The sequence below is a fragment of the Schistocerca americana genome, chromosome 2, assembly GCF_021461395.2.
Source record: "Schistocerca americana isolate TAMUIC-IGC-003095 chromosome 2, iqSchAmer2.1, whole genome shotgun sequence".
NCBI lineage: Eukaryota > Metazoa > Arthropoda > Insecta > Orthoptera > Acrididae > Schistocerca > Schistocerca americana.
The window spans coordinates 447,395,322-447,421,235 of NC_060120.1; the positions used below are offsets into that span (position 1 = coordinate 447,395,322).

Sequence of the window (25,914 nt, forward strand, 5' to 3'; positions counted from 1 at the left end):
TAGCAATTCTGGACGTGTGGGGGTGTCGCACTATTCTCCTCTAATTGCCCGGGTCTGTTGGGATTTAGGTGATCAGACAGGACACTTACATATGTGTCAGCTGTCAGTCATACCTAGACCTATCAGGGGTCCCATATCACTAACTGCACACATCCCACACCATTACAGAGACTCCACCAGTTTGAACAATTCCCTGATGACATGTAGGGTCCACGGATTCATGAGGTTGTCTCCATACCCACACGTCAATCCGCTCAATACAATTTGAAACAAGACTCGTCTGACCAAGAAACATGTTTCCAGTTATCAACAGTCCAACGGAGGTGTTAACAGGCCCAGGCGAGGCGTAAAGTTATGTGTCATGCAGTAATCAAGGGTACAAGAGTGGGCCTTTGGCTCTCAAGGCTCACATCGATGATGTTTTGTTGAATAATTCTCTCTCAAAGTCAGAAAATCATGGACGCTTAATTATTTAAATTCATTGCTGATTTTTAGTAAATGTCATGCAAAATGTATGTCTGAATCAAAGTAATTACTTTACAATATTATAAGCGAGTCGGAAAACAATTCATAATTTTCTTCGAAAGCATTTTATAACAAAAATGAGATACAGAAATTTATACCCATTTTTCTTTTTATGACACTATTCACAAATTATTAGTGTCTTTTGTCATGACTTTCCATGAATTAAAATTGCCTAAAATGTAATAATCAACACTGCACTGTTGAAAAGAGTTCATTTGTTTTTTTCGTCATCTGCTTCTCACTGAACTTGTATAGCCGAGCTGAATTTGCACATGGACAAGGATTATCCAAGAAGAGCAGTACTTGGAAAATGGGAACTGCACACTGATCTTTTGGTGATGGCCATTTGAAAGCATTAGCAAGACCACGAGGTGTCATTAAGGAGACAGACAATTATTATCTGACCCACCCACTGATTGTCATACACACAAGAAATGAAGTGCCTCACTACAAAGTCTTCTGACATCTACCGTGGTCTCTGCATTTCAGAAACAGTAACAGGCTGCATTTCGTGGAGAACTGTTCTTGCAATGTATGTGCTACTCCAGGATGCTGCTCTCATAGCATCAACATCTTCATGCAGGAGATTAAATGTTGTTGCAACACTTTTACAGATACCTCCTACCCCATCACATGCACTTTTCCCATGACATGTTGCTAAAAATATTTTTTTTTTCTTAATTCCTGTACTACAGTGTTGACCAAACTCACAAAGCTGAAAGTGGTTTTTAAAATGAGATACTGCACATCAGTCACATACACATGTTTAGGAAATGCATAGCCTCTAGATGCTGTGCACTGTCATGAATGAGATTATCACTGACAGTAGCAAGACAGTAAGGAAGTGAGCAACAAATGTGAATATTGCTACCTGTGATGTGTGCCAGTGGAAACTTTGAATTTCATTCTGCAAAGCAACAGACTAGTTCTCAGCAAAGACGAAATGAAGAACTAATGTGTCAGTATTCTGGGATGTGGCTGATTTTATTTCTGCTATGGCCTGTCAAATGCTTCAACAGTCATCACTTCAGTATCAGGACACTATGCCATTCTGCAACCAACACTTATCTTGCAGCTCTTGATATATACACAACAGCATCAGGTCCAACTCTTTACTTCTTTCCGCTGGCACTACTTATGGCAAAACAAACAAGTTTCAAATTAGTGCAGTAAATACATGTGCATACTTCCTTCACTAGCTGCCATTTTACCCATTTTGGTCTAATGAATAGAATTTTGTGAGACCAGTTTTTAAATTCAGATTCTCCTTTCTCAGTAGGAGATATGCTTCTACTATCAACCTTGTGAGATATCTTAACTTTTTCACCATTTTTACTAACTACATCAGCCTGATTAGGATTTTGGCTGCTGCAATTTTTGTCATCACTTAAGTAATATTCCAGAGTAAGTGTATCATCTTGCAATGGATGCCCACAGTAAGAATCTGGACATGCCCAAATCCTCTTGTCATTCTTTATTTTATGAGCTTCTGAAATCAAATAGTGTGAGGAAGAGAGTATGTATTTCTGTGTCTGTTGCTTAGAATAGTTACCTGGTATCTGTGTCAGTGACTGCACTTTCTCAGTATAGGTGGCTGTTGAGATAGCAGTACCTAAGTTTCGAAATCATGCATCGTGTTTCATGCATATATATCATTATCTTCAGGTTCTGCATGAAGTGCACGTTTCATGCCCATATCACTATCTTCAGGTTCTGCGTCAAGTGCATCTGTATTATACACTTCACAAGGTTTTGAAGATGTTGCTTTTGTTAAACTTGTTTCAATTTCTTCCACTATTCTTTTCACATACTGTTTTCTTCTTGTGCTTCTTACTTTTCCTGGACATTTCTGGAGAGGTGTAGTAGGGGCTAGAGCAGAAATGCTAACATTCAACATATCAGCAACTCCACACCCAGGAATATAAATATCTGCACTGTCTTCTTCAGTTTCACATTCGGGTGATGGTGATTGTTCAGGTGGGCTGTCACTAAATTTCTTCTTTTAGTGAGTGTAGCAATTCCTGCACAATGGACATGACACTAATACGATTTTTGAGCACCTCTGACAGTTTTCCAACAATTGTGAATGTGTTTTCCACTTCCCTTAAATACCATTTCTTGTGTCTTTTTGATAGCCCACACATCTCACTCTTTCACTACTGTGTTTCCTCACTGATATTGTATCTAAAAAAAATTCAAACCAAACACAAAACTCAATACAGAATGGATTATGTGCAAGTTCTCACACATCTGTGATAAACAGAAGAGCACTGGAAACATTGTTGCTAACACACATTTTACACTAGAAATTCAGTGATGCGAAATATGCAGAATGTTGAAAAATTTTTAATACTTTAGACAAAAATATTGCCCACTGTGACTGCACTGACTAGTAACATACTAACCAAACAATACTTTGTGCAAATTTTTAAAAGTTTTCAGATGGTTTTCATGCAAATAATTCATAAAAACTAGTAAAAATGCTATTGTTTACATTTTTAATAATAAATATTTACATAATACAGTTAGCTGGAGCAGAGAAGATACTGTTTATAATTACGTCAGTAGTATCTGGTAATATGACAAGATAGCATTCTGTGACTCTCCAGATCAGACAGAAATAATCTTTTTAAGAGGAAAAATTAACTTAAATTTCTTATTTTTGTCAAATTGTAAGTTAAAGGAAGCCCATAAGTGTAGGGATGCCAACTAAATTTCAACACATTAAGGAGAAGTGTTAACGTAAAACAACTGCCAGGTCTCTAGTAGTTTTGGTTTATTATATTTATATTTTTTGTTCTCTACTTGTCAGGAGTCAAAGCAGGAATAGCACAATGGGGTGTAGGGCTTTACATCAGGAAAGAAATGGAACCCAGCGTAGTTGCAATAAGATATGTACGCGAATGACTGATGTGGATAGATTTGACAGTGTCTAGCAAGAAAATTAGGATTGTGTCAGTATATTCGCATTGTGAAGGGACTGATCAAGATAAGGTGGATAGTTTTTATGAGGCACTCAGTGATGTAGTTGTTAGAGTAAAGGACAAGGACAGTGTTCTGCTCATGGGTGATTTTAACGCCAGGATTGGAAATCAAACAGAAGGGTATGAAAAGGTTATGGGTAAATTTGGAGAGGATATGGAGGCCAACAGGAATGGGCAGCAACTCTTGGATTTCTGTGCCAGTATGGGCTTAGTAATCACAAACTCCTTTTTTAAACATAAGAACATTCACCGGTATACTTGGGAAAGCAGGGGAACCAGATCTGTCATTGACTATATAATAACAGATCAGGAATTCAGGAAGGCTGTGAGGGACACACGTGTATTCAGGGGATTCTTTGATGACACTGATCATTATTTAATCTGCAGTGAAATTGGGATCGCGAGGCCGAAAGTGCAGGAGGTCAGGTCCATATGTAGGAGGATAAGAGTGGAGAAACTTCAGGATAAGGAAATCAGGCACAAGTACATAACAGCGATCTCAGAAAGGTACCAGTTAGTTGAATGTAGTCAATTACAGTCATTGGAAAAGGAATGGACAAGGTACAGGAACACAGTACTAGAAGTGGCTAAACAATGTCTTGGAACAGTAGTGTGTAAAAGTAGGAGGAACCAAACAGCTTGGTGGAATGACACAGTCAAGGCAGCCTGTAAAAGGAAAAAGAAGGCGTATAAAAAATGGCTACATACTAGAACTCAGGTAGACAGAGAAAGTTATGTTGAAGAAAGAAACAAAGCCAAACAGATAATTGCAGCATCCAAGAAGAAATCTTGGGAAGACTTTGGAAACAGGTTGGAGACATTGGGTCAAGCTGCTGGAAAACCATTCTGGAGTGTAATTAGCAGTCTTCGAAAGGGAGGTAAGAAGGAAATGACAAGTATTTTGGACAGGTCAGGAAAACTGCTGGTGAATCCTGTGGATGCCTTGGGCAGATGGAGGGAATATTTTGAAGAGTTGCTCAATGTAGGTGAAAATACGATCAGTAATGTTTCAGATTTCGAGGTAGAATGGGATAGGAATGATGATGGAAATAGGATCACGTTTGAGGAAGTGGAGAAAAATGGTCAATAGATTGCAGTGCAATAAAGCAGCTGGGGTGGATGAAATTAAGTCGGAACTCATAAAGTACAGTGGAATGTCAGGTCTTAAATGGCTACACAGGATAATTGAAATGGCCTGGGAGTCGGGACAGGTTCCATCAGACTGGACAAAAGCAGTAAAGCAGTAATCACACCAATCTTTAAACATGGAAACAGAAAAGATTGTAACAACTACAGAGGTATCTCTTTAATCAGCGTTGTGGGTAAAATCTTCTCAGGTATTGTTGAAAGGAAAGTGCGAGTATTAGTTGAGGAGCAATTGGATGAAAATCAGCGTGGGTTTAGGCCTCTTAGAGGTTGTCAGGACCAGATCTTTAGCTTACGACAAATAATGGAGAAGTGTTATGAGTGGAACAGGGAATTGTATCTATGCTTTATAGATCTACAAAAGGCATATGACCGGGTTCCTAGGAGGAAGTTATTGTCTGTTCTAGGAGATTATGGAATAGGAGGCAAACTTTTGCAAGCAATTAAAGGTCTTTAAATGGATAGTCAGGCAGCAGTTAGAGTTGACGGTAAACTTAGTTCATGGTTCAGAGTAGTTTCAGGGGTAAGACAAGGCTGCAACCTGTCTCCACTGTTGTTCACATTATTTATGGATCATATGTTGAAAACAATAGACTGGCTGGGTGAGATTAAGATATGTGAACACAAAATAAGCAGTCTTGCATATGCGGATGACTTAGTTGTGATGGCAGATTCGATTGAAAGTTTGCAGAGTAATATTTCAGAGCTAGATCAGAAATGTAAGGACTATGGTATGAAGATTAGCATCTCCAAAACGAAAGTAATGTCAGTGGGAAAGAAATATAAACGGATTGAGTGCCAAATAGGAGGAACAAAGTTAGAACAGGTGGACGGTTTCAAGTACTTAGGATGCATATTCTCACAGGATGGCAACATAGTGAAAGAACTGGAAGCGAGGTGTAGCAAGGCTAACGCAGTGAGCGCTCAGCTACGATCTGCTCTCTTCGGCAAGAAGGAAGTCAGTACCAAGACTAAGTTGTCTGTGCACCGTTCAATCTTTCGACCAACTTTATTGTATGGGAGCGAAAGCTGGGTGGATTCAGGTTACCTTATCAATAAGGTTGAGGTTACGGATATGAAAGTAGCTAGGATGATTGCAGGAACTAGTAGATGGGAACAATGGCAGGAGGGTGTCCACAATGAGGAAATCAAAGAAAAACTGGGAATGAACTCTACAGATGTAGCAGTCAGGGCGAACAGGCTTAGATGGTGGGGTCATGTTACACGCATGGGAGAAGCAAGGTTACCCAAGAAACTCATGGGTTCAGCAGTAGAGGATAGGCGGAGTCGGGGCAGACCAAGGAGAAGGTACCTGGATTCGGTTAAGAATGATTTTGAAGAAATAGGTTTAACATCAGAAGAGGCACCAATGTTAGCACTGAATAGGGGATCATGGAGGAATTTTATAAGGGGGGCTATGCTCCAGACTGAACACTGAAAGGCATAATCAGTCTTAAATGATGATGATGATGATGATGATGATGGACTGTTTTAAGAGTTATTTACAAAAAATTTTTTTTGAAGACTCGTGCCACACACAAAAAACGAAAATACTTTATTTCTTAACACTTATGATATAGAGGTCTAATATATATATATTTCTTCACAGAAATTCATAACTACAAGTTGACATGACCTGTATGATTTAAGACGAGATCACCCTGCTGCTAACATACATTGTACATAAAAGCTTTAAGCTAAATTCTAACTTCAACTGTATAACAATTTCCTTGAGACAGAAAAATTAACCCATCAAGATTATTCAAAATTTTAAATATAATTGTAAATAAGTTAATAAAATTACCTGGCTGATTGGAAAGGGATGACCATGTGAGGTAAACAACATACAGTGTTACTACAGAAGACTGCAGAAGGCCAGACCTTGGTTGCGCATCTTGAACAGGGCCCAGAATTGATACCACACTCACAATGAGGCACAGTATCAAGTTGAATGATAAGAAGAACTTGTTCAAGGCACATTCATCAGGCTGAAATGAAAAGCAAATCACGTTTACAATATCATTGATGGCAAAATTTTTCATTAGTTATTAACGAGAAACTGAAAATCGAAAAATAAGGAGCAGTTACAGAATATGAGAGTGTGTTTTCAAGATTCTACTCGATACAAGTTTCCCATTGAAAGAACATGATGCCAGCACTGGAATTGCACTTGTGCTAGAAAAAAGAGTCATCGCTCAAAAGCTAATGTGGAGGCTCTTTTCTGTGATATGTTTCTGTGCTTCATGCGTTGATCTGCTCTAGGTGAGAGTGTCTCTCTCCCTTATGTTGCATAAATATCAAGTATGTTAGATGAAATGCATTCATACCTTCGTAGTAATGTCTTGGAAAGGAGAGGGGGAAGTGGAGGGGGAGATAGGAAACAGCAAAAAGTAAAGATCTTACCATTTTAACACTAAAGGATGGTGCATTCATGATCTTTGTTATGAATGCTTTGACAAATTACTGTTAAAATTTTGACAGTCAAAGAGTCTTTAGTTTAGTTTAAATGCAACCTGATTTCACTCTCTACCTAATGACTCTACAGCTGTCATGCTCAAATTATACTCAGAACCAACAGTTGGGTGAAACCCAATGTGTAGAAAGCTCTGCAATAATTATCAGGCATGGAATGTATATCACACAGACAGGTTAGTTGCAATAAGAGGGGGACAGTTCATAGCAACTGAAAAAAACTATTGTGTTTATCAAGGTTGAAATGGAGTCTGACTGAAGTTATCGAGACAAGTAACCTGTCTAGAACTCAACTGAACCATCAGATGTTTTTACCAGCAACCGAACTCTGCTGTGACAGTTGTAGAATCATTCTAAGAAAATCTAAACTCAGTAGCAATTGCAGATTGCCTGTAGCTAGTATGGTCAGACATTCTTGTGAAGAAGGTCTGAACATGTTTCCTCAAACCTATCTTAAGCAGCCAGTTTGACAACCCACACACAACGGAAATCTTTTCAACTTCGTAGCTACAAACAGGCCTTACCTTACTGTCAGTGTCAGTAGAGAGACATGGAATAGTGACCATATCACAGCAATGAGTTTTTATGCTGGAAAGAGGAGGTAAGCAGTTCAGCAGCCTACTTAGACAATGAATGGCCATCACTTTGCTCATAACCCCTGTGTCCATCATATTTAAATAAAGTTTAAACTAGTTGTAAATCACACTCAAGAGAAGTATGTGCTGACTAAGTGTATTAAGGATTGGAAAGACCCATTGTGGTTTAATTACAAAATTCAGGAAATGATGATGAGGCAGAAATTGTTGCACTCCCAGTTAAAAAACTGGTCACAGAAATTTCAACAGGCAAAAGTTAGTAGAAATTCTTACATATATTGAAAGCTTTACTGTATGGTTAAATGATGATGGCATCCTCTTGGGTAAAATATTCCAGAGGTAAAATAGTCCCCCATTCGGATCTCTGGGCGGGGATTACTCAGGAGGATGTTGTTATCAGGAGAAAGAAAACTGATATTCTACGGATTGGAGTGTGGAATGTCAGATCCCTTAATCGGGCAGGTAGGTTAGAAAATTTAAAAAGTGTAATGGATAGGTTAAAGTTAGATATAGTGGGAATTAGTGAAGTTCGGTGGCAGGAGGAACAAGACTTCTGGTCAGGTGAATACAGGGTTATAAATACAAAATCAAATAGGGGTAATGCAGGAGTAAGTTTAATAATGAATAAAAAAAATAGGAGTGCAGGTAAGCTACTACAAACAGCATAGTGAACGCCTTATTGTGACCAAGGTAGACACGAAGCCCACACCTACAACAGTAGTACAAGTTTATATGCCAACTAGCTCTGCAGATGAAGAAATCGAAGAAATGTATGACGAGATAAAAGAAATTATTCATATAGTGAAGGGAGATGAAAATTTAGTAGTCATGGGTGACTGGAATTCGATAGTAGGAAAAGGAAGAGAAGGAAATTTAGTAGGTAAATATGGACTGGCGGTAAGAAATGAAAGAGGAAGCTGTCTAGTAGAATTTTGCACAGAGCATAACTCGCATCTTTACAGTGAGTAGCAATGTACTGGTATCCTTTTCCTGATACTGTTGATAAGCTAACTTCAAATGCAATCAGAAGTGTAGTTTTTACCACATACTCAAAATATTTTACATTACTGAGAGCAGTAGTTAAAGATCACTCTAATGATATGAATTTGACGATATTGCTACAGATTTCTACTGGCTCAAAGCAATGTAGATGGGGAGAAAAGGTAGGATCGTTATCTTCTGCGTAGAGAACCCATTACAAATGTCAAACTGAGTCATTTAGCAAATAATGCTGTGTAGAATGATTACTGTAAGCCACTTTTCAAATAAAATCTTTGAAAAGACTGAACAAAATGAAATGAACCTGTGATTTCAGGATATTGGTAACTCCATTTTTATAGGTGGCTGCCACTGAAACAAATTTAAGTTTGTTGGTAACTAGCTCTTGAGTCATTGATTGTGGCACTTTTACTACAGTGGTCCTATTAGTCAGTTCAAGGTTTAACCACTTTTGTATGACTCCCACCACAGCTAACAAAATCACCACTTCTGACAGCCAAACCAATTATGCTATCTCCTTATGCACTTCATTTCTCTAACTAACATCTATTGGTGTCATGCAAAGAATTTTTTGTTGTTATTTGTGAACTCATTTTCATTCTCCTCAATGTTTTTAGTTGTTTCTTGCCCATCTCTTTTGTTGTTTTAAATTTATTCTTGAAGTGTCTTTTGTGTGTAACACATGTGTTGGTAATGGTCAGGGTAATCTTGTAGTGCTTTTGGCAGTGCTTTGATTTAACAGGTTAGAATGTTTTATTATCAAGATTAAAATAAGTGAAAAATAATTAAAAACGTGGAAATTTTTTCAATGCATCTTAAAAACTGAGTAAACTACCAGTTTTTGTATCTTCAGGTTCACTGTCATGACAGCATATGAAAAACTTCTAAATGCTAACAGACACACAACCTGGGACTTAATACCGATTTTTGTTTACAGTAGCTCCTTTTTTCTGATTGTACAATAGTATATCAGCTAGTATTTATCTAAACGTATCGGTTTGGTTACAGTGATTTCCTAATAATGTTCTGATAAGCATAACCATCCAGTGATACTCAACTTGTTCATTTTCCTATATTGGTGTTATCCTCCCTATCTACATGACCACTCATCTTTTGACAAATGATGGAATGAGTGTCCCTTCAGATCTGGAGACTGGTCCATATTTTAATGTTTTGCTTTGCTAGTCATCCTTTCAACTGTAAAAATATTTACTCTGCAGCTATATCTACCTGGATAATTTACTCTAAAAACGCTAACAAAGTTTCAGATCCTGTAATCCAACCGGATATATTGATGGACCAATCAATGTAATTACACAAACATCTGGCTACGATGGTGGACGTGGCAAGGTGTGACATCAACTGGCACCAGGTCACATGGATAAACGACGACAGATTCAGGGACTTCTGCAGACTGTCGTGGTCTCACATGTCTCAGCTCCAGATGTGTACTAAAAGCTCTCCGGTGGACTTATTTATGAAAACCTTGTGATATTTGTCTATTTTCTCAACACTGATTTGGACTTATTTCCGTCCATCAACATTTGGCTGAAAAACGGACATGTTTATTTTCCTCAACTGCATGTTGTACCTACCGTAAGTGCACCGACTGTGTGCGCATGCACTCCAAGAGTGGTCCATATTAGAGTGTTAGCCAATCTGAGAAAGTCCCCTAACACTAATGTTTTGAGTTATTCACTAAGTTTCTAGAGTATTTTAACAGTCAAGAGGTATCCATTTCTAGAAGTCTATGTTTCTGTTTTGTTCAAGAAGCGTCAGGACCTACTATTTTCTGTGATTTGATTTGTACTTAATTGCTGTTCAATAAACCCTATGTTGTTGAAGAAGACATACAAATCTGGAAGCCAGCAAACAGTTTGGCCAGAATGGATCCTGGTGGTCATTAGCTACACATTACACCTTGAACATTCAGATACAGACTGTCTTTTGTAACACACAATCAAATGAGGGGCAATGCTGCATGGCACACTTTGAATGTCCCTTTCCCCTTGGTGATTCTCTCACTAATAAGTTCCATGGTGCACTTCCTCAGAGATTTTACATAACGCTTGAAGAATAGTTCATCACTTGTTTCAACTGTTACATACTCCATGTTTGGGTACTGTTACTCTCCAAGTCCATGTTACCCCCCAGGTACTTGTCTGACAGGTAGAGGTGTTTGAGATTATCATTATCAGACTGCTCCCAACAATCATCTCCCAAGTAGAGGATTGTCATGAACCCCTTTAAGATACCACTCCTTTCTTTCCATTTGTAGATTCTAGTCTTTCAGAGGGAACATGTAAATAATTTGAAACACAGACACATTACACACTTAATGCCCAAAAGAAACAAAAAAGTTAATAGCAGCATAAATAAAAACATAAAAAAACACACACACACACACACACACAAAACATGAAAAACAGATCAACTTTCAACAGATAACATTAACAAAAACTGACCTTGGTGTAATACACAAACAGCAAAGTGAATCCAGTAATAGCCAGGGCATAGTTTAGAAAGGTTACCGTAAGTAAGGCACAATACCTGCAACAAGTAGAAAATTATCTTAAAGACCGCTATTACAAACAGTAGTAATTAACTCTGGAATATTCTATCTAATTGCACAATCTAAGTAGGGAGTGCAAAACAATCTTCATTTTGATAAACATAAAGCATCAGTTATCAAAACTTCAACAACTGAAATCTAATTCATAGCAACAATTGACGGAATCCGTCAATAGCAATGGAAATTTAGAACTTAAATACTGAAATAAAAATCAATGAGGTTTCCAGAAATTCTTATTCTACTTCACTAAACTATGATTCCCACAGGCATTTATGCAACTGCAACATTCATCATACAAGATCCCAAACTGAACTAAGTAGTATGGTAACTTCTTGTCAGTTAGTGTTCATGAAATTAATCATAGGACTTGTCAAAATAAACATTGAATGCCATGTTAGTCATAAACATACAATTATGGGAAGATATATTAGTAAGAAGACAAAAAGGCCATGTCCATCTATGGACATATGTTAGAATGTACCTCCAATAGCCGATGGGAGATACTTGTGAGCGAAACACCTATCATCTTATGAATACGGGATTCAGAACAGAAATCTTGAGTGTTGCCTACTTTTAATGTAGACTTACTACTTTTAGTAGAGCACGTAGTTAGTACAGTGTGTGAAGGATAAAGGCATGAATTCTTTCAAAATAGGAATGGTTTTAACGTATTTTAACTGTAGAATGAATATGAACTGTAGAATGAATACAGAGAGAATAGAGGTGTTATGACACCTGGATGAGCACAACATTACAATTAAATTAGGAAAGTTGTAATGACTAAATTCCTGGACCATATTAATTACTGTGCAAGTATCAGGCAAAATCCCGCAAAAATGGAAATAATAATGAAATGCACTGAAATAAAGAATTAGAAACAATTGTCCTCCTTAGCGTCTGCCAAATTCTATCAATGTTTTATCCCCAAAATGACTTGGAGAACGTTGACATTACAGTATTGGAAAAGCTGTAAAGTGTTTTTGATCAGATGAATGAAGGATGGAATTCATTTGTGGAAAGAACATTTTAAATGCTGTTTTTAAGTAATAATTTGTGCAGTGAGAAACCACAACATTTTATCCCCTAAAATAGCATGATTTAGATATTTTTAAATCAGGCATTATCTGAATTGCTGTCTCCACTTAAAGTGATGGGAAACCTACAGAGCACAGCAGACTATAACCTTAATACAAATTGTTACTGCAAATTCTTTTCCTCTCACACTACATAAAATTAATGTTTGATATCAGTTTTATCAATACTGAGTACAGCACTGTGGGAGTCAGTAATAAACACTACTAACCTATTAGTTGTGACACGCTGATAAAATAAAGATGAGACTCCTTAATAAAGAACTTTATGCAGGAAATGAGTTGGGATGACAAATGTAAATGTTTTTTAATCTGTCTAGTTGATGGAAATATCAGTGAAACAGCGTATTTTGTTTCATATACAAAAGATTGACAGAAAGCTGAAATTGCAGTAGATGTTAGAAATGGACAAGTTATGGTCAATGGAAAGGGCAGTTCTATAGGAATACTATCAATAAACTAAGGGGAGAGGGAGGGGATGGAGCAGCAGAAAGCTTTTAAAATTCCACACAATGGCTGAAGCCCACAGAAAGCACCAAGACTGCCTAAGGCAGAGTAGCATGGAAGGGACCAGTCTTGTGATCAATGGAACACCAAAAAATGGAATGTACAGGATGGATAAAAAGTAAACAATGAGGGAGAGATGAGAGGATCACTGGAAGAGCACCAAATCTCGGTGGTGTATTAAGCCCATGTCAAACACTGACATTTCACAAATAAGAGTTCGTTGGAGCTGAGCAAAAATGGAATAAGGAAAGACAGGTATATTGAACAAGATGTGAAATCCAATATCAGCTGATGATATTCTCAGGTGAAAGCAACAAAATGGCAAGAGGCAGATATGCTGACAGGACAAAAAAATAAAAAAAGTGTTTTTCACAGCAAACTGTGAATAAAAGTAACACCATATGTGGTATGAAAGACAAATGAACCATAACTTTCAAGTATTATTCTGGAATGCAGACTTTGCATTTTGGTGATATCTAGAGTTATAATACAGGAAAACTTTGTGTTTTGCTTTATTGTGGGCCTTGGGTTGACTAGAGAGAGTCCAATACATTATGATTATAAATTAATTTTCCCCTCATCAAATACTGCCGAAACTAATGTGCATGACAAGTGTACTCTGAAAAAAGGTAACCAGCAAACTTTTGACAACTGAATCATTTCTAATGCTGAAACACAAAGTGACTTTTACAATGCTGTTGCACACTCAAATTCAATCAGCTATCCCAAATATGGATCTTCAGAATTATATTGCTTATACTGTGGTCTTGGTTGGAAGACTGGTTAGTTAAACCACTGTCTTCCTCTACAATCCACTCCCCCCCCCCCCCCCCCAACACACACACACACACACACACACACACACACACACACACACACACACACACACACACACACACTTCCTTTTGGTACTAAAATATTCGAAGATGCTACAGAATGTGTCGTTTTCACAGATCCTTTCTTTAAATGAAGTTGTGTCGCAAATTTCTTTCCTCCATGATTCGATTCAGTACTCTTCATTAGTTATTCGTTCTATCCACCTGATTCCAGCATCCTTCTATACTGTGACACTCCAAAAACTTTTACTCTTTTTTTATCTGATCTTTAACTCTTTATCATCCACATCTCATTTCTGTATAATGCTGCACTCCAGACAGACTTCCTCACACAAATTTATATTCAATACTAACATGTTTCTCTTTCTCAGGGAATTGTTTGTTTATTTTGCCAGCCTGCATAATACACCCTATTTACTTCAGGCATTGTTATTTACTTTGCTGACCAAATAGTAAAACTTGCCTACTACTTTTAGTATCTCTCTTCCTTATTTAATTGATTCAGCACTGCGTAATTTAATTCTACTGCATTTCATTACTCTTGTTTTACTTTTATTGATGTTCATCTTATAACCTCTCTTCAACACTATTCATTCCATTCAACTGTTCTTCCAAGTCCTTTGCTGTTTCTGACAGAAGACAATAACAGTGGTAAACCTCCCAGTTTTTATTTTCTCCTTCTGAACTTAAATCCTCATTCCAAATTTCCCCTTAGTTGCATTTACTGCTCACTCTATGTACAGACTGAATAATATAGAAGATAGGATTGTTATCCATCTTACTCCTTTCTCAGCAACTGCTTCCCTTTAAGTCCTTTGACTCCCGTAACTACAGTGTGTTTTCTGTAAAAGCTGTACATTAATTTTCGTTCCCTGTATTTCATTCCTGCGACTTTCACAATTTCAAACAATGTAAGTCAGTGAACAATATTGAAAGACTTCTCTAAATTTCTAAATGATATAAACAAAGTTTCAGCTTCCTTTAACTCCTAAAGTAAGTCATAGAGCGCATATTCCTCATGTGTTCCTACATTTCCCCAGGGTCCAAAATGATCTTCGCCAAGGCTGGCTGCAACCAGTCTTTTCATTCTTCTGAAAATAATTTCCGTTTGTATTCTGAAACCATAACACTGATGGTTCAGTAATATTCGCACCTGTCAACATCTGCTTTCTTTGGTATTTGGAGTATCACATTCTTTTTGAAATCTGAGGGTATATTTGACTGCCTCATATATGTTGCATACAATGTAGAGCAGTTTTGTTTTGGTCAATCCTCACAAAAATTTTAATTATTCTGAGAAAGTTTTGTTTACTCCAGCTGCCTTGTTTTAATTTAGTTCTCTCAATGCTTTGTCAAATTATTCTCTCAGTATCGCATTCCCCACATGTTCATTTACTTTTTCCACCCTTCCCATAACACTGTCTTCATGTTCCTTTTATTTATATAGCACTTATATAAGTTCCGTTCACATTTCAGCTTTCTCTGCTTTATACTGGCATGCCGTTTAAGATCTTGATATTTATACAGCTGCTTCTCTTTTCTCCCAAGGGCTCTTTAATTTTCCTATAGTCATGATTGCTTTTCCTATAGTCTTGTATACTTCAACAGCTTTGAATTTCTCCTAATAACCATTCCTGCCTTGCTATTAAGTACTTCCCACCAGTCTCTTTCAACTTCCTCAGTAGCTGTGTTTTTGTATTTTCCTCCTTTCATCCATTAAATTCAATATCCATGTTTAGGATTTCTTTTGCACCTTGTCTTTTTGCCTAATTGTTTCTGTAATACTTCAAAGCTACCCATTTGTCACTGACATCCTGCTGACTGGTCAACTTCCATTGGAGTTTAAAAAGGCGAAGATAATATCTGTTCTGAAACCTGGCAAACCCAGCAACAAGGTAGAAAGCTATCGCCCCATTGCCCTGCTTAGCTGCTGCTACAAGCTTTTTGAAAGGCTAATATATAACAGAATAAGTAGCGCTATCCTAGAGAACGTTCCAGTTGATCAGGCAGGCTTCAGACCAGGGCGTAGCTGCTGCGACCAAGTATTGTCTCTCACATCTTTCATAGAGTCAGGATACCAAATGAAGCAGGAAACATCTGTGGCATTTGTTGATCTAACTGCCGCCTTCGACACTGTGTGGAGGGAAGGCCATATCTATGAATTTATCTGCATCATACCCTGCAGAACAATGGCTTGACTGATTAATAGCATGCTAAGTGATCGGAAGTTCCAGGTAATCACTGGAAGCAACATAAGGAGAGGAAGCTGAACAACGGATTGCCTCAAGGATCAGTTCTCTCACCCTTACTGTTCAACCTGTATCTATCTGATCTACCTGACACTTCGTCCAGAAAATACTGCTATTCCGATGACCTGGCTCTAGCCATAAAACACCACGAAATGAAGACAACAGAAGAGATTCTAGCCAATGACCTGTCTGCATTAGATAATTACTTCAAAATCTAGAGAGTCCAACCCAGTGTGAGTAAAACAGAAGTGTGTTGCTTCCATCTAAATAACCAGTTGGCGAACGTAAAACTGGAAGTAAGTTTCAGAGGCAGAATTCTTCGTCACAATTGAAACCCAAAATATTTTGGTGTCATCCTGGATTGTACACTATGCTTCAAACAACATCTTAACTTAGCTCAAAAGTTGAGGACTCAAAACAACATCCTCCATAAGCTATGCGGAACTACCTGGGGATCTTTAGCAACCACCCTGTGCTCTTCAGCTTTGGGCTTGGTGTACTCAAGTGCTGAGTATTGTGCATCTGTTTGGACGAACAGTCATCATACAAGGCTTGTTGATACCCAGCTGAATATGACAATGCGCATAATATCAGGCACAATCAGATCTACTCCAGTTTATTGGCTTCCACTGTTAACCGGTATAATGCCTCCTGATCGACGCAGATGTACTGCCCTTCCACAAGATCTCCAGGAATTCTAGCCTACCGGTGCATAGCGACCTGCCACTTTTAAATCTTAAGAGACTGAAATCACGCCATCCACCTCTGTGCGATGCTGCTGACATGGTTGCTAAGGATTTCAAACCTCTTGAAGAATGGAAAGGTCGGTGGGAAACAGTGACAGATGTACACCTGCATATCATCATCTCAGGTGCTAGACTTCCAAGTGGATTCGACATACCACGCAAGACCTGGACTACTCTCAACAGAATCTGTACCGGACATGGCCCATGCAGGGATGCTCTCTCTAAGTGGAAGTAGATGCCGGATCCAGCCTGAGACTGTGGGGCTCCATACCAGACTGTTCACCACATTGTCAGTGAATGCAGGATTCAAGCCTATCGTGCCGCCAAAGAGGGCTTCCTGTTAGCAACTCCAGATGCAGTGTGCTGGATTGAAGGACTGGATATTCAGTTGTAAAGACAAACTTAAGTTTCTTGTGTGTCAATATGAACATATGTATATGTAATTTAATTTCATGATACGTCTGTATTAGCCATACGCTAAATAAAATGTCTTCTATTTTATTCTTTTCCCAGCCTTCAGTCAATAGTTACCTGATGTTGCCTTTGAAACTAACAATAACTTTTCGTTCTGTATCTTATCCAGGACCCATACCTTGATTTTCCATTTTTCTAAAATTTCTTTAGTTTTACTCTGCTGTTTATAACCAATAAATTATGGTAAGAGTCAACAACAGTTGCTGAAAATGTTGTGTAGTTTAAAATCTGGTTTTGAAATCTATGTCCTAATATTATACAATCCTAGACTTTACAATGTCTCTTCCTCATTGCCTCATACACAACCTTATTTCATGATTCAGAAATCAACAAGGGTCCACAATGTTTCAATTATGCACTGTGCAAAATGCTACCAGCTGTCTATATTAAAGGACAGCATATTGAAATTGTGGATAACTTAAAACATCTAGGAAGTGTAATAATGGAGAATGCAAGAATGGGGGGAGAAGTTATCAAAAGGGTACAATGGAACAATGCATTTTAGCAGTGTGTGAGGCACTTAGTGTGGGGAAGGGAGGTGCCAATGAAATGTAAGAGAGTGCTGCAATGGGCATACTTTACACCCACATTGAAATATGCTTTGGAGACCTGGGCAATGACAAGAAGAGAGGAGACTAGAATCCAAGTCGGATCAATGGAATTCCCAAGAAGTATGCAAAGGGAAACGAGGAGAGACTAAGTCAGAAATGAACATGCTATGAACGAAATTGGAGTAGAAAACCTGAATGAGAGACTTGAGAAGAACAGGTTAAATGGTTCAGACATGTGCAAAGTGTGGAAGAATATAAAATGAATGATGGAGGCCCAGTTTGGGAGCAAGTGAGCCACCTACAGCAAGGTGAACTAATCAGTCAATTAAAGAAGAAGAAATCTGGACTGCAACAAAACAGTTCAAGAAGAAAAATGGTGGAAAGACGAGAAAAGTGGAGAAGTGGAATAAACATCTGAACCTGTTGTTGTTGTTGTTATTGTTGTTGTGCTGGACTTCAGTCCTGAGACTGATTTGATGCAGCTCTCCATGCTAATCTATCCTGTGCAAGCTGCTTCATCTCCCAGTACCTACTGCAACCTACATCCTTCTGAATCTGCTTAGTGTATTCATCCCTCTACGATTTTTACCCTCCACGCTGCCCTCCAATACTAAATTGGTGATCCCTTGATGCCTTAGACCATGTCCTACCAACCGGTCCCTTCTTCTTGTCAAGTTGTGCCACAGACACCTCTTCTCCCCAATCCTATTCAATACCTCCTCATCAGTTGTGTGATCTACCCATCTAATCTTCACTGTAGTACCACATTTTGAAAGCTTCTATTCTCTTCTTGTCCAAACTATTTATCCATGTTTCACTTCCATACATGGCTACACTCCATACAAATACTTTCAGAGACAACATCCTGACGCTTAAATCTATACTCTATCTTAACAAATTTCTCTTCTTCAGAAATGCTTTCCTTGCCACTGCCAGTTTACGTTTCATATCCTCCCTACTACAACCATCATCAATTATTATGCTCGCCACATAGAAAAACTCATCTACTACTTCAAGTGTCATTTCCTAATCTAGTTCCCTCCTCATCACCTGATTTAATTCACCTACATTCCATTATCCTCATTTTGCTTTTGTTGAAGTTCATATTATATCTTCCTTTCAAGACACTGTCCATTCCGTTCAACTTCTTTTCCAAGTCCTTTGCTGTCTCTGACAGAATTACAATGTCATCGGCGAACCACAAAGTTTTTATTTCTTCTCCATGGATTTTAATACCTACTCCAAATTTTTCTTTTGTTTCCTTTACTGCTTGCTCAATGTACAGATGGAATAACATCGGGGAGAGGCTACAACCTTGTCTCACTCCCTTCTCAACCACTGCTCCCCTTTCATGCCCCTCCACCATAATAACTGCCATCTGGTCTCTGTATAAACTGTAAATAGCCTTTCTCTCCCTGTATTTGACCCCTGTCACCTTCAGAATTTGAGAGAGTATTCCAGTCAACACTGTCAAAAGCTTCCTCTAAGTCTACAAATGCTAGAAATGTAGGTTTGCCTTTCCTTAATCTATTTTCTTAAGACAAGTCATAGGGTCAGTATTGCCTCACGTGTTCCAATATTTCTACGGAATCCAAACTGATCTTCTCTCAGGTCAGCTTCTACCAGTTTTTCCATTTGTCTGTAAAGAATTCTTGTTAGTATTTTGCAGCTGTGGCTTATTAAATTGATAGTTCAGTAATTTTCACATCTGTCAACACCTGCTTTCTTTGGGATTGGAATTATTATATTCTGCTTGAAGTCTGAGGGTATTTCGCCTCTCTCATACATCTTGCTCACCAGATGGTAGAGTTTTCTTAGGCCTGGTTCTCCCAAGGCTGTCAATAGTTCTAATGGAATGTTGTCTACTCCCGGGGCCTTGTTTCGACTTAGGTCTTTCAATGCACTGTCAAACTCTTCACGCAGTGTCATATCTCCTATTTTATCTTCATCTACATTCTCTTCCGTTTCCATAATATTGTCCTCAAGTACATCACCCTTGTATAAACCCTCTACATACTAGTTCCACCTTTCTGCTTTCCCTTCTTTGTTTAGAACTGGGTTTCCATCTGAGCTCCTGATATTCATACAAGTGGTTCTCTTTTCTCCAAAGGTCTATTTAATTTTCCAGTAGGCAGTATCTATCTTACCCCTAGTGAGATAAGCCTCTACATCCCTACATTTGTCCTCTAGCCAGCCCTGCTTAGCCATTTTGCACTTCCTGTCGATCTCATTTTTGAGACGTTTGTATTCTTTTTGCCTGCTTCATTTACTGTATTTTAATATTTTCTCCTTTCATCAATTACATTCAATATCTTCTGTTACCCAAGGATTTCTACTAGCCCTCATCTTTTTACCTACTTGACCCTCTGCTGGCTTCACTTCATTCCTCAAGGCTACCCATTCTTCTTCTACTGTATTTCTTTCCCCCATTCCTGTCAATTGTTCCCTTATGCTCTCCCTGAAACACTGTACAACCTCTGGTTTAGCCAATTTATCCAGGTCCCATCTCCTTAAATTCGCACCAGTTTCTTCACTTTTAATCTACAGCTCATAACCAATAGATTGTGGCCAGGGTCCTCATCTGCACCTGGAAATGTCTTACAATTTAAAACCTGGTTCCTAAATCTCTGTCTTACCATTATATAATCTGTCTGATACCTTCTAGTATCTCCAGGCTTCTTCCGTGTATACAACCTTCTTTCATGATTCTTGAGCCAAGTGTTAGCTATGATTAAATTCCAGTCACCCATTACTATTAAATTTTTGTCTCCCTTCACTATCTGAACAATTTCTTTTATCTCATCATACATTTCATGAATTTCTTCGTCATCCGCAGAGCTAGTTGGCATATAAACTTGTACTAATGTAGTAGGCGTGGGCTTCGTGCCTATAATAATGCATTCACATGCTGTTTGTAGTAACTTACACACACTCTTATTTTTTTTATTTATTATTAAACCTACTCCTGCATTACCCCTATTTGATTTTGTATTTATAACCCTGTATTCACTGACCAAAAGTCTTGTTCCTCCTGCCACCAAACTTCACTAATTCACACTATACCTAACTTTAACCTATCCATTTCACTTTTTAAATTTTCTAACCCACCAGCCCGATTAAGGGATCTGACATTCCATGCTCCGATCCATAGAACTTTCTCCTGATAACGATGTCCTCTTGAGTAGTCCCTGCCCAGAGATCCGAATGGGGGACTATTTTACCTCCGGAATATTTTCCCAAGAGGACGTCGTCGTCATTTAACCATACAGTAAAGCTGCATGCCCTTGGGAAAAATTACAGCTGTAGTTTCCCCTTGCTTTCAGCCGTTCACAGTACCAGCGCAGCAAGGCCGTTTTGGTTAGTGTAACAAGGCCACATCAGTCAATCATCCAGACTGTTGCCCCTGCAACTACTGAAAAGGCTGCTGCCCATCTTCAGGAACCACATGTTTGTCTGGCCTCTCAACACATACCTCTCCATTGTCATTGCACCTACAGTATGGCTATCTGTATCGCTGAGGCACACAAGCCTTCCCACCAATGGCAAGGTCCATGGTTCATGGTGGGGAACCTGGCCTTCTATCACATAAAGAAAAAAGTAAGACAACAATGATTTCAGTGAATGTTCTATTTTTCTTCTCTTTCTTTTCCTTATATTAAATTCTAATCCGTCAATTACATTATTTTCATTAACAACTGAGCATATTTTATCTTGGCAAACAATATATTTCTCTTAACCCTTTGAATATCTGTGGGGCTAACTGGCATACATACTTTTACAACTGTGATGGGTCTTGGATTTGTGTCTACCTTTGCTATAACAATGTTTTCACTATGCTAATCATATAGTCACACATATTCTGTTTTCTTACTTATTATTTGATCTACTCCTTCACTGCCCCTATTTGATTTTTTTTTTTTTAAATCTGTACTCACATGACCAAAAAGCCGTTCTTCCTGCCCCTCAATTCACTAATTCCCACTGTACCTTCAGACTTTCCATTTTTCTTTTCAAGTTCTTTAACCAACAACCCAATTAAGGGATGTAAGATTTCATGCTCTAACTTTTACAGCAACCCAAGTAGTCCCTGTGCAGAAGTCCAGATGGAGGAGGATGTTGTTATTAAGCCACACACAATGTCCTTGGAAAAAATAATGGCTACAGATTTTCCTTGCTTTCAAGCTGTGATTTAGCACCAAGATAGCAAGGTCATGTGGGCAAATGTTACATGGCTAGATCTGTGTCTACCATCTACATCTGCCATCCACAAGTCACCACACTATGCATGGTGGAGAGTACTTTGTATACCACTGCCACTTCCTCACTTTCCTGTTCCAGGCACGAATAGTTATAGAAAGAATTGCCGGTAAGTCTCCGAGTCGACTCCTCAGATCATTCCAATTTTATCTTCATGGTATTCTCTTGAGATATACAAAGGAGGAACCCATATATTTGTTGGCTGGGCTGTTCTATAAACACACACTCTTGGAACTTTCACAATAAACATTGTGATGCAGAACACCTCTCTTCTGCATCTGCTGCTGGAGTTTGTTGGTCATCTCTGTGATGCTTTCATGCTTACTAAATGAACCTGAAACAAAATGTGTTGCTCTTCTTTGGATCTTCCCTATTTCCTTTATCAGTCCTAACTGGTATGGATCCTAACTGATCAGCAATATTCAAGCACTGGTTCAACGAGTGTTTTGTAAGCTATTTTGTTTTGTTGGACTATGAAGGGGTAAAAAAATTTTTAAAATGGAACTATTTTTTTGAAATTTATATAATTTCAAATTGTTTACAGATAAACCTTATCCCATTCAAAATACTCTCCGTTATAACTAATATATTTGTCCCAACAGTGTTTCCACTGTTCAAAGCATTTTTGTAGTTATCTTTATAAATGGCTGACAGCTCATCGCTCATTTTTTCCTTTTCTTCAATATTGTCAAATCAATGTCCTTTCATGCCCCTTTTCATGTGTGGAAATAAGAAAAATTCACACGGAGCCAGGTCCGATGAGTAAGGTGCACAGAGCACAGGAACCATGCCACTTTTAGCCAAAAACTGTCTAACAGAGATGGCTATGCGTGCAGGTGTGGTGTTTGTGGTGGAAGAACAAGTCTCCTGCCTGCCACAAATTGGGTCTTTTATGACCAACACTGTTGGACAATTGTCTTAAAACTTATAAATAAAAAGTTTGATTGACAGTCTATGCTCTTGGCATCTAAAATGTAAATCAGTATTGTTTTGAATGAGGTGACTGATGTCTTCCATTGGCATGTCTTCCATTGGCTTCACTGCTCCATTGTTTCTGGGTCATAGCCACAGCACCATGACTCATCACCAGTAATGATCTTTGACAGAAAATCTGGATCAGTTTCAAGCTGTTGTTTCAAAGCATGACATTTTTCAACTCAACGTTCATTTTAACTGTGAGTCAGAACACAAGGAACAAACATGGCAGCAATCCATTTGATTTCTAAATCTTCCGTTACAATTTGCTGAACCAAGCTCCAAGATAACCCACTAATCTCTGACAGTTTATCAATTGTCTGCCGATGATTTGTAAGCATAGACTCATAAATTTTTCAAAATTTATGTATATTCAGTCAATTGATAGACAGCTAGAACGAGGTTGTCATTAATCGACATGTTGCCATTTTTAAGTTGAGCAAGAAACTCATACACTTGAGTTTTTCCCATATCATCATCTTGGTAAGCTGTTTTCAACATTAAAACAGTTTCAGCAGCATTTTTACGAAGTAGAAAACAAAATTTCACAGCCCTATGTTGTTCACTTACACTTATCACAAAAAACAAACAAAAAAAAACAGTGCCAGCAAAAAAATCACTGTAGATAAACAGAACAAGTCAAGTTGACAACAAAGGCAGCATTGAACTGGAAATAAGTTGCACTATACATGCCTAATGGCAGAAATGCATACTACACAAGTTATGCCCAATGCAATGTTATTCCGTCCCGCACTCCCCTCTCCCTATACATTTCCTGAGGATTCTTTCAACGAATCTGTCTGGCACGTGCCTTACCTGTGATTCATTTTGTGATCATTCCACTTAAAATCACTCCATATGCATTCTCCTAGATATTTTATGGAAGTAACTGCTTCCAGTGACCATCTTGAGTCAGATAATCATACAATAAAGGGTCTTTCTGTCACTGCAGTATGTTATGTTTGTTTATGTTGAGGGTCACTTGGCACCCCTGCACCAATTGTCGATCCTCAGTAGGTCTTCCTGCATTTGACTACAATTTTCTAACACAGCAGCTTCTGAGTATAACAGCATCATCCATGAAAATCCTCATCAAATTTCCGATGTTACCTACTAGGTAATTTCTGGCTTCCACCTGGTGATCTATATCACCTACTTAGATTCTGAGTCTTGTGGATGGACAGAGTGAGCTGGGTTTCACATGATCATTGTTTTTGGAACCCATGTAGGTGCCTACAAAGAAGATTTTTGGCCAACAGAAATGCCATAATACATGACCATAAAACATGTTCCAAAATTCTACAACTGACCAATGTTAATAGGCTTATAGTTTTGCACATCCATTCAACAACCCTTCCTGGCAATAGTAACGATCTGCACTTTTTTCCAACTGCTCCTAGGGGGAGGACAAGTTCTTTTGCTTACTGTATGTAGAATCATACTGGTATCTCATCAGGTCCAGTGGCCTTCCGGGGCTCTGTTGAGCAATTTCAGTTTTCTAACCCATGGTCACTTATTTTGCTATCAGCCATTTTGCAGTTCATGCAACAATTTGAAGGAGGCACTCTTCCTCTGCGAAACAGTTTTGGAAAAAGACATTTAGTGTTTTTGTCTTTTCTGTGTCGTCCTCTGTTTCAGTGCCTTTATGATCACAGAGTGTCTGGGCAGGTGGTTTCGACATGTTTGCTGATTTACTCAAAGACCAAACCGTTTCAAGATTTTCTGTCAAGTTGGTGGATAGAATTTTACTTTTGAATTTGTTGAATGCTTCACACAAGGCTCTCCTCACACTAATTTTGGCTTCGTTTAGTTTTTGTTTGTTTGAGGGGCTTTGGCTATACATACATTTTCACATCTCTGAATCATTCAGACTGTTGTCTGTGAAAGACAAAACATCCCTCTCAAAATTCTCCTCCTACTTGACGACGTTCCCAGCCACCCACTTTACATTTGTGATTGAAAACCCGTATTAGGTTGTACATGGAATTAATGAAAATGATATGAGTGTATTACTGCGTGTGTCAGCATTAAATATTTGTGTGCCTTAATTTTGTGTTAAAATGCATTTCAGAAAGAAGATAATGGTTATTTTTGGTGAAAGTACTAAGAGACTCTGCTACCTTAAACTTAATATATGAGTAAATGAGAACCTAACCCCACATTTTACATACAAAATGACTCAATGTATACAAATTTGGCACATGCAGTGATTCTGTGGTCCATAACTATTGTGTATGACGAGATTTACCTGCATACAACTATGTGTAAGCTGTGTCTCGTGAATATAAATGTGTGGAATAAAGAACACTCGTTGGCACATTACCAATGCTGAGTAATTGTTTACGGAGACCACGAGGTAGGGTCGTCATCCTCCTATTCTCCCCAGGACAGAAGCAGTGTGTGTATGGATTAAATGCTGTCTGCAAGTGAGAGAAAGCATTCTAAATGTTCATATAGCCTTTAACTGTGATGGAACATATGAACACGTCAGTATACACCCAGTGGGATGTGGGGAAGTGCCTAAGAATACACCCAGGTTGGTTAGCAAACCGACCTCTCGTTATCAATCCGCTGGGTGCATTCGGTCCGGGACCAGCATACCTCCCTGTACCGGAAGCTGTCACATTAACACACACAACTACCCATGCAAGTGCGGGCATGCTATCTGTTTCTCAACATAGACTCTTCAGTGAGTCTGGTAAAGTAAACACCAAAAAAGAAAAGAAAATCTGCCAATGCTAACCTGTGCACACTACTTTAGAGAAATGCCTGGATTTAGTAATCCTACAGGATCTACAGAGACTGAAAAATAATACATTTGAGGGGAGAAACCATTTGTATATCTACATATGCACTAATATTTAAACATTTTGACCAAATATCAGATACAAATAGAACTATACAATGCAGTTTGATCTATTTCATGACATAACC

The 25,914-nt window shown here is 38.4% G+C and overlaps 1 protein-coding gene across 2 annotated transcripts in view; it reads right to left on the minus strand.

Moving 5' to 3' along the window:
* LOC124595439 (probable serine incorporator) overlaps window positions 1–25,914 on the minus strand; it is a 110,460-nt gene that overhangs the window by 49,840 nt on the left and 34,706 nt on the right. For both annotated transcript variants that reach the window (XM_047134179.1, XM_047134180.1), the window contains exons 5-6: window positions 11,188–11,272; window positions 6,460–6,643 (exon numbers count right to left, since the gene is read on the minus strand). In XM_047134179.1, the coding sequence (XP_046990135.1) occupies window positions 6,460–6,643; window positions 11,188–11,272 (269 nt within the window). The remainder of the gene's footprint in view (window positions 1–6,459; window positions 6,644–11,187; window positions 11,273–25,914) is intronic.